Source organism: Nestor notabilis, unplaced genomic scaffold (genome assembly GCF_000696875.1).
Source record: "Nestor notabilis isolate BGI_N333 unplaced genomic scaffold, ASM69687v1 scaffold8134, whole genome shotgun sequence".
NCBI lineage: Eukaryota > Metazoa > Chordata > Aves > Psittaciformes > Psittacidae > Nestor > Nestor notabilis.
Window position 1 is genome coordinate 62737 of NW_009924203.1, and position 17672 is coordinate 80408.

A 17672-nucleotide genomic window follows, 5' to 3' on the forward strand; every position below is an offset into this window, starting at 1 on the left:
AGCTGTGGTATTTGTCAAGGTAGGCTTATTGCCAAATAAATGCCTTCCTTGACTGAAAGAAGCTATACCAAGAGAAATTACTCTGCTACAAATTAAGGATGGCACATTTCTCAGTAGGTGATTTAGTGCTTCTCACCTCAGACACCTCTGCGCTCCAAGAGTTTGCAAGATGGAACAAGCTTGAAAAACAATGTGGAACAAATTACATTAGAGACTGAAAGTAACTCTTGTGCAAAGAATTCATGGAGTGTTTTAATCTCAGAGATGCTTTATGGATCTATTATTAAGATTAACTTGCTCTAATCATTATTTCTTGCAGTGATTTAAAACGTCTTCAATATGCTTCAGTCAATCTTCTTAACAAAACCTAGGTCTTGTTAGATACATACTGGGTCTTATCAGACGCAGTGTGCTACTATCAGAGTACATCTTCGCAAGTTCTCACAGAATTCTTACAAATCTCTGCTAGTAAGTGAAACTGGAACATTTGCAAGAAGACAGCAGAGCGTGTTCCATTATGTTACAACATAAGCTGTTATTGAGAGAGTGAGTAATTGTGGAAATAAATATATATCACAAGTGGAGTGATTCTGCATGTACTGAATAGCAATCAATTCTTATCAAGAGTTTTATTCCAATATTTTCATTTAATCATTAAAACTAAGGATGCTTGCCTTCAACTGATGTGTAAGATAAAGGTGTGAAACTGCTGTTTGGCCTCATTGTCCATGTTGGAAGCAAAAAAATAGGTTAAATTAAGACTGCAAAACTAAAAATCTAATGTGGTGAACAGCTGCAAGATTAGTTAATGAAAGAATATATAGTAACTTCCTCTTAGCTATCTAATGTGAACTGATAATTGTTGACCAACAAAAGCTTTATTTCAGCCTGTGCATGCAGTTAACAGTTTCACTGCTCGGAGCCATTTTTAAAAATGTGTCTTGTTATGTTGCTTTGAAGTTTTTATAAAAATCAAAATGTAAACATACAGCTTCCGCTGTATTCCATCAAGTACTTTGTTTTAGGTGCAGGTGATTGTGATCCCTAGTAGGACAAGCAGATAAAATCCTGCTTGTGTTTTTCTGGCCATCTGAAGTTGGTTTTCCCCTCTGGAGTTCAGTGTCAGTAGTCTTTTTGTGTACAATGCAACATGCCTTTTATTTCTCAAGAAGCCTTGCTGATGAAGTGTTGCATTGTTTAGAAAGACAGATTTGTGATTGCTCTCCAATTACCGCCTAGAGATCACAAGAGGGAGGGAAAACAAATACATCCTGGTTGAACTAAATTTTCTTTGGAGTCTGATACCATCTATGATAGCTTATTCATCATCCTTAATAGATGACAGAAACACTACAAATATTAGATCTTTGTGGCAGAGTAACTTCCACAAATTCTAGGGCTTCTTTGTTCTTTGGAGATGACTTTTTAATGTGGAATAGGGAGCTTACACAGATCCCGGCTCTTAAGAAGTGTCTGGTTTTCCTTTTTTTTTTTTTTTTTCTTGATTGCTGGGCAATTGCTGTTTATTTATTAAACTGCCTGTTTGCCAGTGTGCGTTGTCTGATAATCTTTGCAGTATTTGGACTGTTAGTTAAAGCATTAACTTCTGTGGTGTAAAGAGCAGTGAGGCTCAACACAGGTGAATTTCTCTGTTTATGTGCCTATTTGATACAGGAGTTTAGATTTGGTGTGGGGGAATGTACAGTCCCCTATTTATCCTGAAGATGACTATGATAAGTATCAACTTAATTTCTGTGTCGAGAAGAAATTTGCTGAAATATTCCTAGATAATGTTTTCAGTGTAACTTCTGTCTTTCTGAGCAATGTGACCTCTAAAGCAGAGGCCTTTGCAAGTGATGAAGCATCATTGTTCTAGCCTGTGTGAACCTGTCCTGGCAGAGATACTAACTTACTTTACACGAGGGTTGTGGGGAATGTGCATTTCATGTGACTTTAGATTCACAATGGAGTGCTTTCTCTAGGGTGTTGGAATTCTGGGGTGCCATTTTTTCAGGGATGTGCTAGCTGCATTTTTTAAAGAGTATTGCTTGCCATATGGTAAAATATAATAAGAGAAATACTCTCCCTCAGCACAAATCTGAAGCTTGTTTAGAAGTGGGCAAAAGTTTGCTGTCCATTTTGGAAATAATGCGCAAGTACTGGAGGAATGGTAAAAATTCAGTCAGTCAGCTCTTACTGTATTGCTTCAGCTGGTTGTATAGCACCTTTCTGGTGCAGAAACTCTGAAGCCTGACTTTTCTGGTCTGTTAAGTGTAGACTTAAGTTGCTTAGGGTTTATAAATGCAAAAGCATATATCTGGCATTCTTGGGCATGTACAGTAAGATCACCATGAGGTTATGGGCTGTGCCTTAGAGCAAAAGTTTAAGAGTAGCTCTGAGTGACTTCTTCAGCAAAGCTGCTGCTGATCTGTGAGTTCACACTTGGTTATTTGCACCTGAGGTAGAAGGGCTTCAACTCCGTATCATGGATACTGCACTTAGGGTGTACAGTAAAACAAATGGCATGAAGATGAGCAGTGCCAATTTAAAATGACTGCCTGTTATCTTGGACTGGTATAAGGCTACGTCAAGTAAAAGCATATTCCTCTTCTCAAACTGTCAGCTATAAATATTCAGCCCATCTTAGCTATCCAAGCAGAGGCAATTGTTGTATTTCTTTTCTCCATTCTTTTTTCTTTACTGAGTCCGCACAGCTACAGCTCTGATTTGGGAGTGGTAAAAGGAGAACATTTCTCCCCTTTAGGTGGCCTATATATTCTGATATAATGGCAGCATGTTCTTTAGGGAATACACGTGGGCTTTAAATTAAATGATGCCCAGGCTGCTACAAGGAAAGAAGTGTTTTTCTAAATGGCAAGAGCAATCTTGTTACAACTGCAGTAGACCTGCAAAAGGGTATAAAAAGCAAAGGAGAAGTTATTATTAATCCTCTAATTCCAGTGTGGGTCTGTCAAGTAGCTGGTTTAAGCCATTTACAGAACTCATAAAGGACTTCAGATCAGTTGCTCTGATAAGGGATTCTAGTTTTCCAGCCTTTTGAAGAGCTTGGTTCCAGTAATCCTCTCTTTCTTCCCCCTTCCCTCCCTGAAGGTCATCATATTCCAGTTTCCTAGATGAAAGGATGTTACCAGAATCATTGCACAACTCCTATGTGAGAACAATTGGCAGGGTGGTGTCTGAGCCAGCCTTTTTTGCGTGTTCTTAAAAACGAAGCTGCATACTGCCAAGAAAGCCAGCAGCTGGAGGATTGCTGCAGTCCTGGCAGTCTTTCTAGGCCTACACTTGAGCAGGTGTGGACAGGGCTCTGAGCTTCTGAAGATGTTTGAGTTGGGAAGGGATTTTGAGGTTCTGTTTGATTGCTCAAGCACTGTTTTGGGTACAAGTGGGATTAGCAATGCTACCTAGTCACTGCTGTCTCCAGGCACTGCTTGATTTGTCTTTGTGGTCCCAGAAAACACATTAAAACTCTAATAGCAGTTAGCAGCCTGCTACACCAGTGCGTACCGGGGGGCTGAACCAGCAAATGTTACTAGCTGACTATTGTTGCATAATATTGCAAACCCTATTCAATTAACATGTGGCATCACTCTTCAAGTGCGGGATTTTACAGTGGGATGGGAGACTACATATGTTGAAGTACAGAGGAGATGCAGGGAGAAGAGGAAGTGGAGGACAAGGAACCTGCACCTCATTCCTGCTTGGTTCATGGTGCTTTGCTTCATCATGACTACAAATCTCTTCAGGTGGTAATGGTATATGGTGGATAGTGAGAAGACACCACTGAGCGTTTTCAAGTTCTTGTTAATGTTGTTGTAGCCATGGTGACAAGTTTCAAGAGAGGTAATAATTTCATTAAATTGACTGATGGCTCTGGAACAATGTAAAAGCTTACAGGCTTTTGAGACCCACAAACCTGAAGGCAGCAAGCATCTTCCAAATCTATCAGTTGCTGTACTAGGCGATTATGTCTCTGTAGAGGATGGAAAGACTTGCACATGAAACTTGTTTACATCTCAAAGCATTCTTCAATCTATAAGGACAAATCTAGAAACATGAACTCTTTTTATGGAAGACTGTGAAGTGGTTGCCAACTACAAATTAAAGTTACTCTTTAATCTTTAGCCTGGAAGGCTCACAACAACTTGGAAAGGGTGTGAATCTGTAGAGGGGAAAACTGTAGAAGTGCTGAAGTTCCTTCTGCTTGGAGCACTGTAAACTCCTTGCATTATGGGAGCATGGAGAGAATGTATGTATGGGAGAAGCTATATTCCTGGTTGTGGGAGAGGGGCTGATCACAGCAGTTATATCCAGCTATCCAGCTGTGTATGTTACCTTCCTACTCTCATAGTAGCGAAGTCTCATGTGTGTTTTGATGGGATTGTACATCACTGACTTGAAATGTTGTCAGAAGTTCTGCATTTATGTATAGGGGAGATGCAGATGCACCTTTCTCAGAAGGTATCATAGTAGTAGCTTTTTTAAAATTTTTTAGTTTTATTTTTTTTTGCATGTAGACTGCTCTGGACACTTGTGTTTTTATTGATTGTCTCAATTTTAAAAAAGGCAAGAAATGGTTTTTGGCTCACTATCTGTAGTATCTTGCAGTAGGCCTGTTTCTTTTTATTTTCTTGCATTTTTTGGTTTTTTAAACTTCACTTTGCAGTCTGGGGTATTTAAAATAACTGAATAATTGGTCTGAAAACGTAAGAGAAAGCTGGATCTCCACTGGAGCATCTGATGTGATGTGAGCCAATTAAAAAATAAGTTTCATAAGCACAAGATGCCTTTGTTTTCCTGAAATCTTACTGCTTTTTGGGAAAGAGGAATTAAGCTTCTGCAGAAACTCTGGGGGAGAAAAGATTAAGAAATAATGCTCTTAATGGAGGAGATGTCTTAAATGGCAATGACTGCTGTTAAAAATACCAGCTTCTACCCACTAATGATAGGCCAAGTTTTGCAAACTTAACAGGTTTCATCCTTTTTTTTCCTCATGCTTTGCCTTTGATGAGATTTTGCCTTTGATTGGATGGTTGTGGGTGGAATGTCTGATACTCTTGGCTACAAAAACTATAGGTTCTTAAAATTACATTTGTTCTGGCCTGGAGCAGAGCTATGTGGGTGTTGGATGTTTCTTTGAGAGCTGGCATTCCTTTTGGTTAGTCACCTTATGTTATCTACAACTTTAAAGGAAGACTATTAATATCTAGCACTCATCTTCACTTTGTGGCATAGATTTGCACTGCTGTAGATTTAATGCTTCAGTATATGAATCACCCATCTGGTGAAAACAGTGTTCGGATAATCAATTATCTAAAAATACACTCTGTGGACCAGAGAGAAGTAATTATAAATGTTACTTATTATAGTCTCATCAATGGGATAGTGCTTAATCTCTTAAGCACATTAGAGTATTAGTTGATCAGAAATGCATTATGATCTGCTTAGGTAAGATGATGCTGATCTTTTTCTGGGTGATACAGATACATAGTACATTGAGCTAGGCTAGAATTTAATTAACTGATAAATAGGTTGTCCTATGCATGTCTGACTAGCTGCAATATTTAAACTATACTAACTGTCTAATGTCCTGTGTACTAGTATTTTGACAAATGTCAGAACTGGCTGAATGCATGATGGATTGGCCACTGCTGCTTATTGCAAAGTGAGCTGGATTATCAGAAGTAATTGGTTTAATTTAAACCCAGCTCGTTTTAACTGAAAAAGGGTAGGGAGCAGCCACGTGATCAGTTCAGCAAGTAGACCTAAGGAGGAAACTTCCATTAATACAGATAAGCAGGACAAAACATGGCAAACAGCCCCAGCTGATTCGATAGGTTTCCATTCATTATTAAAAGTGTAAGAAATTCTTCTTCAAGGTGCAGTTACCAGTGAATTCTGAGCAAATTTCGAATCCTGTTTAAAAGCAGGTACCTCTTGATTAAAAACCTGATATGAAAAAAAATAGAGCACACTTGAACTTGATGGTTGTGCCTGTCTTAAGTCCATTCACCTACTGCCTTGTCATAAAATGAGTGATTGATCTTGATTACATGAGGGAAAAGAAACTGCAAATTCTACTTTGCAGTTAATTTAACCCTTGTGTAAGCACAAGCGGTACATCATAGTTTGTACTTCAGCTAGAGGTCTTGTGTCGCAGTTATGAGTGTGACTTAGGTCCTATTTTAATTTCTTTTCCAGGGAAAGCACGTGTGCAGCAGCTAGCAGAGAACACTAGATATTTCAGGAGACGACTGAAAGAGATGGGCTTTATCATCTATGGAAATGAAGATTCCCCTGTTGTGCCTCTGATGCTCTACATGCCAGCAAAAATTGGGTAGGTTTAACAGGATAACTTTTCACCTGTATTCTCTAAAGCTAGGATGGTACAAGAATATTAAGACATTTCTAAATGTAATAAAAGACTGGTTTGATTTTTTGCTTTTATGGTCATTACCGAGTCTTAGAAAACGTGGGAACTTCCTGTAAGTGATCTTAAGAAAACTGAGGCTTGTAGCTTTTATGGCAGCAAGAAAGCACTTCAGGGAAGCCATTTTACCACTACATGCCATGTTTTAAAAATTGGGTTTGGGGTTTTTGGGGTTGTTTTGTTTTTTCCATTTTATTTCTATGCAAAGTGCATATGTGTGCTGAAAAGAAGCTGAAATTGAATTAAAGTTAACATTAAAAGTCACTAGAAGAATGTTTTTACTGATTCCTGGATCAGAAGTAGACACATTTCCACAGGTGAGCTCTGAAAATTAAAAAAGGAAAAAGCAGGGGGGTGGGATATGGTGGGACACAACAACCTGTATTTGGTGAATCCCAAGTTTTTTAAAAATTCTGGATTTAATAGCTCAGATACTGTTATTGTAAATATTAATAGAACCGTAAGCTTTATAAATGCTTATGGACATGTGGGCTACTGTGTGGATAATTACAGCTAAACTTCTGCAAACAGGATATAATGTATACATTGAAAATTTTTGCAACATAAACAAAGTCTGATTTCAAGGACAGCTTGGCATTGGTAGCTGCTTTTCAGTGTCCTTGTGTAATGCAGTGCTCAACCAACACTTCTGAATTTGGAAAGCACGGCTTCATTTCAAGCCATACCAAATATCTGTAGTGTTCTAGCTCAGGCTTCAGTCTGGCTAAGTACTGTGGTTCTGTGAGGGAACAAATATCTTCTAGCATTCTGCATGAAGCTAGGTGCAATCTTCCTCCACCCTTTTCAGTATAACCAAATTTAAAAGGCCTTTAACCTTTATAGGTGCTGTAGAATCTGCAGTGTGCTCCATCCAGCACACAGAGGCATACTGTTTCTGTTACCCAGCTGCTCTACCAGTCAGTGCTATCTTTCCCCTGGAAATGTTCAAGGAGATGTTTATTAGCTTAGCAGTTGGGCCAGTGACTTAAAAATGAAAAAGAACATGGAGCTCTGATATAGATCCAAAGGGCCAGATCTCATGAGGTCTGCTTCATCCTTTCTTTGTCTCTTGTGGTCTGCTTTTAAAACAGTTTGAGAGTACTAAATGGATACAGAATGAAGTGTATCACTACACATCTATTTATGAGGAAAATAGTTGCAGCAGAAGTAAAAGGCAGAAATATTATAAACCTAGTAAAAGGATGTTATTTTTATACATCCTTATAAGCCTCAAGTTCATTGCTGCTGATTCTGAAGACAAGGTTAGTTCAAAAAGAATTAACCATTTCCTATGGCCTGTACACACCCACAATTGCACTGCCATTATAGAAAGGATCTAGATCTTCATGTCTCTCATCACATAAGTCAAAGCCACTGATTTCTTTAATCCCCATAAGAATTTGGTGTCAGATTAGGTTATCTCAATTTACTGTGGCCATTTAGTGGTTCCCTTGATAGGCACGTAAAAAGTGGTACATTCTGTGACATCATAATGTACTTTAATTGAATTAAATTGGTGAAAACAAACCATCTTGAAATTGCAGAACCTTTAGGGGATTGCAGCAAGGGGGATTCCTTGTATAGTCAAACTTCCAAGCCAAAATCCCTGTTTCCTATTGGAAAGATTTCCAAGCTTAGTTTACAAAATCCATTTAGAAACACATTGCTAAAAGGCCAGCCTCTGCCACATCTAATCTTTTAGCTCTGTTAGAACTTAATACAGTGAAACCTTTTGAGGAGAACCACCTTATGAATGAATTAAAAAATGGCTTTTGTCAGTAGGCATTCTGCCTCTAAAAGAAAGCACTGCAAGCTCCAAATCGTGGTCTTGCAGGCTTGCTTCAACAAAGGCCTATATGGTTAAACATACAGAGACCTTCATGCTGATGCTGCTTTGCCACCACTGGTATCATTCTGACGATCTTTCTTGTTCTCTCTGGCAGTGCATTTGGGCGTGAGATGCTGAAGCGGAACATCGGTGTTGTGGTTGTAGGCTTCCCTGCCACCCCCATCATCGAGTCCAGAGCCAGATTCTGTTTGTCTGCAGCTCATACCAAAGAGATGCTTGATAGAGTAAGTGTCTCATCTTGTCTTCCTTTTGCCCATACCTGCTATAAACAGATACAGCAGCCGTCTATTTTCTCTAGACTGGTTCAGTGTTTGGTACACAAACTATTAAATCTAATGTGCAAAGCCTTGTATAGTAGAGCTCAGAACCTAAGCTAGATTGAGTCATGACTTTGGACTTCAGGAGAGTAAACTATCATGTTCAGAGACCTGCTTGAAAGAATCCTGTAGGATATGGTCCTGAAGAGAGATGGTGTCCAGGACAGCTGGTTGATTCTCCCACTCCCAAAGAATGGTGCATTCTGACTTACAGGAGAGCAAATGTGGTGGGAAACCTCCACAGAAGAAAAACCAACAAATACATAAAATGGAAACATAAATTGGTGCAAGGTGGCCCAGGGGGAATAGAGACAGTTCTGAGCATGGGGACAGGAAAGCCAAATCCCACCTGTAGCTGAGTCTGTCAAAGGACAGGGCCTTCTATAGGGATATTAGTAGCAAGAGGAAGAGTAGAGAAAATGTGGGGCTGCTGCTGAATGGCATAGGGATTAGGTGACAAATGATATGCAAGAGGTCAGGGTACTCAGTGCCTCTGTTGCCTCAGTCTTTACTGATGAGACTTGCCTTCAGGAATCCTGGGCCCACGAGGTCAATGGGAAAACATGGAGCAATGTAAAGGAGAGTCAAATAAGGGAGCAAACTGAACATTGACAAGTCCATGGGACCTGATGGGATACACCCACAAGTGTGGTGTCACTGGCTGTCACTGCAAGTACGCTCTTGATTATCATCTTTGGAAGGTCATGGTGAATGGAGGTTGGAAGAAAGCAAATGTTACCACTTACTTCAAGAAGGGCAAGAAGCGTGATCTGAGGAACAGCAGTTTGAGAAGCCTCACCTTGGCCCTTGGGAAGATGGAGAAAAAAAACCTTTAAACTATTTTTAAACATTTTGTACATAAGAGGGTAGTTTGGAGTAGTCATCAATGAAGGGGAATCATGCCCAGTGTCCAGATATGATCAGGCAGTAACACTTCAATACATGAACAGCAAATGGGACATACAAACAGGCATTTTCTAATGTCAAAAAGAATAATAGATTTGAACTTTTCACATTTCACTGCCACAAAATGTTCAAATCAAGAGCTGAAAATTGCTTTCTTTCTTTCAGTTTTGTTAGGAAAAATAGGCAGTGGTGAGTGCAGTTTGGTAATACATATTTAGCATTGTTCTGTATCAGTTAAACAACTTGCCATATATCTGCAGTCCTGTACTTAGTTCTTTCTGCCTTCTAAGACCTGAGTTCCTTCCCAGCTACTTGTCCTTCCTGTCATCCCAGTTCAGTGTTTCTGTTCCAAATAAAAACTCTGAAACAGTATCTCTAGAGAAAGCTCCCTCCTTCTTTTCACTCAGTATAAAATGAACAGTGTCACCGACTTGGCTCAGAACATGGTAATAGAACTGACTGCATTGACACAAATGAGGGAGCAATAACTTCTGGCCAGGTGGATGTGGGGGGGATGAATGGGGAGAAGGTAGGAAAAGAAAGAAAACTGAAGCTTCTGAAATCATATTGCTGCAAACTGAGCTACAGCTGGAACTGTGCAAATTTGATGTGCTGGGACTACCTGAGTATTCATGCAGTCTTGCTGTTGGTTAGATTCTTGGTTTGCTCTCAAAGTTACCAGCTGGAGTCTTTACCATAACAAGCTGCTTCTGCAGAGTCTATATAAGTACTATACTTGCTCTTTTCCAAAACCAATCTGTAACTTTTATTACTCTGCTTAAAAAAGCTCTTTTCCTGTGAATTCTCTTAAAAGTCTTTCTGCTTTCCAGAAAATATTTCAGGTTTTGTGCTTCCAACATTAAAAACTCCTTTCTAGAGTACCTCTGTAGGTGCTAAATGCTCTAAATCGAGGAAATGCTTGTTTAATACATTAGGGCTTGTCTGCCTAAGAAGAGTAATCCAGGACAAAATGAGGTGTGAATTTTGAAGTGAATGAACAAATCCTGATTTAGCTCAGTATGTGAAGGCTTTGTTCCAAGTTAGTGTAATCCATTTCAAGGTTCAAAACAACTGCATGCTCTGAACCCAGAACATTGTCAAGAGGAGTTAATTAGGAGCAAGTCTTTGTATCAGTGATTTTTGTGTTGTTTTTTCTTGTGATGCAGTGGAAGTGGATTGATTTCAGGCAGCTAATCATTAAGGCAACCCTCGAATCTGATCCCTCTGCTGAACTGGGGCAACAATATCCAGGAGGAAAAGGAACTGAAATGAACAGACTTGGAGAGAGCTGGTAAAGAGCTTCTTCAAGTCAGTGACAGAGAGGAGAACTTGGTAGCCCATCTGTGCGTGCATGGATGTTAACTAGGGGTGTTACAGCTTTTTTTTTTTTTTTTTTTCTCCTGGGCTTGGAGCACAAGGAAGAGAAGCTTGTCTTGTAAATGCTGATATTTGTAATGCTTCCTTGTTCTTATTAAATAAACCCACATGATGGGAAGCAGTTCTTGGTTACAATTTTAACAGTTTTATGTAAATAAAACTTCCTTGCCTGAAAATATTTGGCTTAGGATCAGAGAGAAGTCCCTCATAACCTGCAACCCTGTGGGCTGGTGCTTTTTTTTCAGTGATGAAAAATGTATTACACTATCCTGAAGTCAGAGTTCACCAATGCCAATTCCTTTGTAGTCTTTGCTGGTCACATGGTCCTTTTTGTTTTAAATTAATAAAATCCTAAATCTGCATTCAAGAGTAACAGTTAACAGACTCTTTCAACAGAAATTCAACTTTAAATTGTTTCCATATGGGATCTTTACTTAAAGCTCTGGCAAACTGTGCCCACACTTTTGTTTTGTTTTTACTGAGGTCCAACTTCTGGGTTTGTCGTTCCCCCAGATTTTAGAGTGGAGAAGTTTTTGCTGCCAGATACAACAAGCATGAGGGGCCATTGTTTAAAGAAACAAAAACTTGAACTGTCCATCCAGGAAGGAAAAGTATGTAGGGATATTAACCTCCGTCTGCCAACTATTCTCAGGAGTCAGGCATTTGACTCAGAACATGTTAAAATGGGGGCGTTAACGTTGAAGTTTGTGGCATTCTGAAGAAATGCTGAATGTACCTGTCTGAATAAATTTATAATTCAAGGGAGTGCAGAATGTCAGGCTTTGAGTTCAGAAATCACATTGGAAGTCATCTTCTGAACTCATTTCTTTGTCACTTGCCTGTGTAAGATAAGTAGCATCACATACTGTTGCAAAGTTGTCTGCAGCAACTAATTTATTTTGTACCTTGTTCCAGGAGTGTTCTGTAGAGAAATGAATTGAAGTTTAGGGTTTGGCTTTTAATAAACCCTATTGCGAATGAGTGTCTTATCAAAGAGATTGCCACATAAAGAAAGAATGATTAACAGAGCCGGGACTTTCCTCATCTCTCAAGCTAGCAGATGTTTGATCTCTGGTAAACTTCATAACATTTGCATTCAGGTCAAAATGGTGAAAGGTTTTCTTAGCTCACTAGCTGTCTCCTGAGCCATCGGTTGACTGAGTGTTGCCTTTGTGGCAACCTCAGTCATTGGGACTTAGTTTTGAGGGAGAAAATGCTTGTGATCCTACCCAGAATAACTTTTTTCATTCCTTGGATTGGCTGGCAAAAATGTCCCATGCAGTGCTGCTTACAATACAGAGCTTGTATCTCTATTTCTACATGGACAATACAAATTAATCAAATGATACAACAAATGAAACAATAGAACTTGTTCATGCAGTATTGCGGTTTGTCTTTTGTTGTCTTGCAATTTATAAAAAATACAGTCGGTCAGAGATGTATACTACTAACACACATGTTTTCATACCGATTTATACATGAAGAGGAGTCAGACCTACAGGTACTTTTCTACTTCAGCTTTATTACTTCCAGGAAGGGAGGTGGTTGTTGTTTTTTCTTCCTGTGAATAGTCATGGTTTCTGGGGGGGAATGACTGCAAAATTTGAGTTAGTATTGCTGGATATTATGATCCTGCCTTGGAAGTGAAGTAGTTAGGTAGGTGCAGAGTCATTCTCAGTTAAGTCATCAGTGCTGTTCACTTGGTCTTGAGACTTCTGAATGCTAAAATCAAAACCAAATCCTAGGCACCTCTGAAGCTACAGACTTCTAGCACAGTAAAGTCTTGCTTATGTAAAATGGCTGTCGAGTAGTCTGCAGGCATGCAAAAAGGAAGATGTGCTGATAACTTGCATCTGTCTCCTCAGTTGATCTACTGTGGTCTTTTTCTCAGGCTTTAAAAGAAATCGATGAAGTTGGGGACCTTTTGCAACTGAAATATTCCCGTCACCGTTTGGTACCTATCTTGGACCGACCGTTTGACGAGACAACATATGAAGAAACAGAAGACTGACCTCCCTCCATGTGCCTTGGTGGGAGGGACACACCCTGTGGGACACTCCATGGCACACAGGCCACAGCATCCATGAATGACACACTTAGGACTGCTTAGCATAAAAGACATTTCCTCACAATACTGAAGTGGCCATGTGAGCTCTAAATGGCATTTTGTAAATAGGGAGAGGAGAAAAAAAAGCTTTGATTCCTGTGTCTTCAGGGTCTGGCCCTAGAGGTGCTTGGCTTTAATTTTTCTTGTTGCTTTTTTTATTTATTTGTCTCAATGAATTCACCGCAACCCAAGTTGGCTGTGGCTGATCAGCTCAGACTCTGTATGCACCATTAGCCTCCCAAATGCTGGCTGAGATGTTGTGAGCATGTGTGACGCTGGCATGGCAGCATTTCCAGTGTCACTGCTAGGTGCCTGACCTTCACGGTAAGGAGTAAGCTGACCTGTCTGTTCTTGGAGTCTTCCTAAAGAAACTGTTGATTGCTAACTTTGACATAGTTAACAAGATGGATAATCAACCAAAGTTGTTTTTTCTTTTGCAGTTACTTGTGTTTAAAACTTTAAATTTAGCCTTTTTAAAATAAATGTATTGTTGACATGTCACTGACAGGACCATTGTTCCCAAACATTATTTAGTTTTGCAAGCCACAGGCAGATGGACTTTTGGGACTCTAGCATTCTTTTCCTTCTCAGTATGGATGCCAGATTGTCTCCTGGTTTTGACACTAATTGTCCTCTTGATATAGGGTAAGTGATGGAAAGGGGATTTGGTTTTGTTTGGGGTTTTGTTGTTGTTTTTTTTTTTAATGAGCTGTGTTTTGTCTTCCAACATACTACTGTTTTAAAAAGAAATGAAAGGTAGTTCTAGTGTATGTTGGTTTCTCATCTTGAGATTAATTTCTCTTGCTTTAGAATTATCATAAAATCATGAACAAGCCACTGCTAAGTTCTAGGAGAGTGCTCTTGGAATTGAGTAAAGCATAGCAAGCCTTGTGCTTAAGACCAGCATCTGTCAAAAAGCAGACGTATTAAATGGATTACTGTTAGGAGAACCACTTACTTCATGCAGATCTGTGAAAGACTGATTGCTACCCTTCTGCTAATTCACCATTTCTTGTCATATATGAGGTGTTCTTCATTGATCTTGTTGCTGAAGGCTTTTATGCAAAGAATTTAGACGGCTTGGATCTTATCACGCATTACATTTTGGCTAGGCAACAAGTTGGCAGCTGCATGTCTGTGTAGGCCTTCCCTGAAGAGAGAATGTCCTCATGACTGCATGTAGTTTGGCATCTTTATTCTTTTGCATTTCTCTTGCTGATATCAAATTAATCTTCACGGAGCTGGTTGCTGTTTGGAATCTTTTATTTGCAAGTTCCACACTGTCTTACTGTAAGTTTAAAATAGACACCTTTGCTCTAGCACGCCTTAGAGGTGGCCTGCTACTTAGTCATTGCATCTTACATTCTTTCAGTGAACAGAATGGATCATTGAAGAGGTACCAAAAATTTAATAACAGCAGTCAGTTGCAGTATAGTTTGTTTCTGTATTTTATACTTTGGGCATGTGGGATTTCTGCAGAGATAGTAAAACTTTTAACATTGTTTAAATTGGGTTGGGCCAGCTCTTCAATTTGGTTTAGCATAATGCTTTAAGTTCTATGTTCACTCTGCAGGTAACAGGATTGGTCACTAGAACCAAGCAGTTCTGCAAATACATCGGTGATTTAAAGCAGAATTGGCTTCAACTTTATAGAGTATCTATCTTAATGTGTTTATAGATCTTGTTCCATTTTAACGTAATGGAACTTAAAAAATTCTGATTGTTTTTACCATTGCATTTCAGAAATCTTATTTGAGAAAAACTAAAATTGACTGTTTGAAAATGGATCCAGATAACTGCTTCTGTCTTAGTCCACTAATGTTGATTTACTCACCACCTGGAGCAAAGCATGTGCACAGTTCAAGAAGTCTGTGACCTGTATATGCAATTTTGATAGCTATGGAGCAGTCTCATTTGTTCAGCCACAGAGTGAGTAAACTGCAATTACACAAGCTTACTTTCTCACCTGCATTCTGCCCAGGACTAGCTCTAACATTCCAGCAGATGACCTGCTGCTTTCTGACTTAAAGAAGCTTTACCTCGAAGAATTATTGCTTCTTTTCTTCTTTTTGAATTCTAGTAGGGAACAAGAGGAGGTTAGTGCAGGAAGCCCTGACTCCAGCCCTGATCGTGTTGACTTGATCATGGAATTGTTTAAGATTGGACACAACAGACAAACTTAAGTACATAGGCATGGGTCAGTAGGGAGCTGGCTAGAGCATTCCCAGATGTACAGCATGCTTCTGTCTGCGTAGTCAAGTCAGTTTGAAAACTGTGATGTATTGAGTTACAAGTGCTACAAGTCTTAAGTCTTAATCTTGTCTCTGGGATTCAGTTCTAGTGCAGCTTGTCTTTAGAAGGGAGAAAAACATCTGTATAAATCTCAGTAATTTAGATAACTCCTGCATAACACTTCTGAAATTGTCAGTGTTTTAAAACTAGCAATCCTCACTGGGATTCCACTTGCACTTGTTGAGGCAATTGTGTTCATGCTAAACCTCTGCCATTCAATATCTTTCTGTTATGTCGTGCTGTCTGCATATGACTGAATTCTGCATTGCGAAGACATTTCAGGAATCATTCAGGCAGTTATTAGCATTTGCAAACTGCTTGGTTACATTTCAGCCCTGCCATATCTTTTTTTGGAAGCAACCCCACCCCTCAGGATGCCTTTTATTCAGGGGAACCTGTTTTGCCAAAGTCTGGTACCTGTTGAAACTGCTTCTGAAAAAGAAAGATGTCCAAGATTTTGCACTTTTAAGCCAGTAATTCACTGAGTGTGAAAGCCAGGAAAATTTTTTCACATCTACTAAAAAACTGCTCCTACAATGGAAGGAGCAGACCACTACTGGTTTGTACTAGGCAAACCTACAGCATATATGCTGTCACAGTATGTGTAGGATGGATTGCTGCTTTGATGTTTATGTACTGACCAGAAATCTGTCTCCTTTTTGTCCTGGCAGTAGAAGTGAATGAAAGAACCAATCTTGAGAGATGACAAAGGAAGAAAAGCTGCTTAAGAAATAGACTGCAGTCCCTGCCAACTGTTCTGAGACATTCTAATTGAAAGTGACTCCTGGTATTTCTTAAGGGATGCAAAATTCAAAAGAAAATGAAGGCTGCTTTTGAACAAAGGATTTTGCCCTTTACTATATGTTGGCTAAACTTATAAATATACAATAGTCGCCTTCCCAGTATCTCTCTGAAGAACTTAGCAAGCAGGATTTTGCTTCTGCTGAGCGAAGAGTTTAGAACCATTATAGTTTTCAAGGCTGATGGCCGTATTCTTTTTCTCTTAAGAAAACTGCGAAGCTCCTATTACCAAGCATCAGCAGAGAGTGAGAGATCTGCTTCTTGTTAGAAACTGGCCTTCCCATGTAGACCTTTGTCTTAAGGAGCCTGATTCATAATTTTTCTTTAGTTTTTGGCAGAGAGTAAACCAAGGGAGTTTTGTGTTAAGATTTTCATGGGTCTTATTATTACACAAGACACAAACTTTTGTACAGTATGTGTATATGGTATAACTCAACTCTTTCTTTAGTTACTATGTTTTTTCCCTTTTAAATAGCATCCGTAAAGAGCTGTTCTAGATCTCTAGTTACTGGTGTAGCACACTTCTGCCTTAGGCAAAGACTCGGGAGTGAATTGACCGAACTTCTTACCGTAATGAAGTCATTCAGTGAAGGAATAGCATCATGCATCATCATCTTGTTGTTTCCTCTAAGAGTGCAGAAGTGGTACTCACTGTCAGAGCAGGAACCCACCTTCACACAAGCAGGAAAGGGAAGTGTGCCTGTGAAATCAGTGACCTAGTCCTGTGCTGTGTGGATGATGGCCCAATACAGCAGAGATGGATGGAGAACAGGGGCAGTCAGGCATTGCTTATTCTCAGCTGTACAGGGATCTTTTATGTGTACTTGAACAAGCATCCCTAAGACAGGAATGCAACTTTCAGTGCCCAAAGGGACACTCCTCTAAAGCTTTGCCATACAAAGTAAAGACTTTTTCTCCTTCTGTACAAATTTTAATATCTTTACTTCTGATAAGTATTTGGCTGACAGCTGTTTGCTTGTCCAGAAGCCATGTTAGCCATGTTATTGGGCAGATCATAGGAAAGGTTGGAGGAAAACCATGAGCATGAGCTTTCCACTTCACCTAGGAGAACACCTTGCAGCATTAGGTCTGAAGTGCTACGTTCCAGTGAGCTCCGTTGCTGCATCACAGGGAAGGAAACTTGTGGAGGTTTATCCCAATATACAATGCTCAGTCAGAATGTGCACAGTTTATATGTACAGTTCATGTATGTTATTTTTACAGTTTATCCTCTGTCTGTGAAAGTGTCAAGCATGCTGGGATCTATGTGGGTGGCACCTTCTGCACAGAGATCTGAGGTACCTGTGGTCTGTTCTGTTCTAACATGAGTGAAGGACTGAGCTGTCTGGGAATAATGCCTAGTATGACCCCTCGGAAGGCTCTGGTGCGGGACCACTGTTCTGGAAAAGCACCAGTCATTTGACCTGTGTAACTTGAACATGGTTTTGAAAGAAAGAAAGGAAAAAACCCACACACGACTCCTCAGATGCCATAGTAATAGCTTGTATTCCTGTAGCATCCCCAGCCTTGCGGTTGTTCACCTGTTCAAGGATTTGGATGTGAAGCTAGAGCACA

The 17672-nt window shown here is 39.7% G+C and overlaps 1 protein-coding gene across 1 annotated transcript in view; it reads left to right on the forward strand.

Annotated features, from left to right (window-relative positions):
* LOC104404147 (serine palmitoyltransferase 2) overlaps positions 1-13505 on the forward strand; it is a 64026-nt gene extending 50521 nt beyond the window's left edge. Inside the window, exons 9-11 of the mRNA XM_010012504.1 lie at positions 6220-6355; positions 8392-8521; positions 12789-13505. Of these exons, the coding sequence (XP_010010806.1) occupies positions 6220-6355; positions 8392-8521; positions 12789-12908 (386 nt within the window). The 3' untranslated portion in view covers positions 12909-13505. The remainder of the gene's footprint in view (positions 1-6219; positions 6356-8391; positions 8522-12788) is intronic.
* Positions 13506-17672: the final 4167 nt, after the last annotated feature.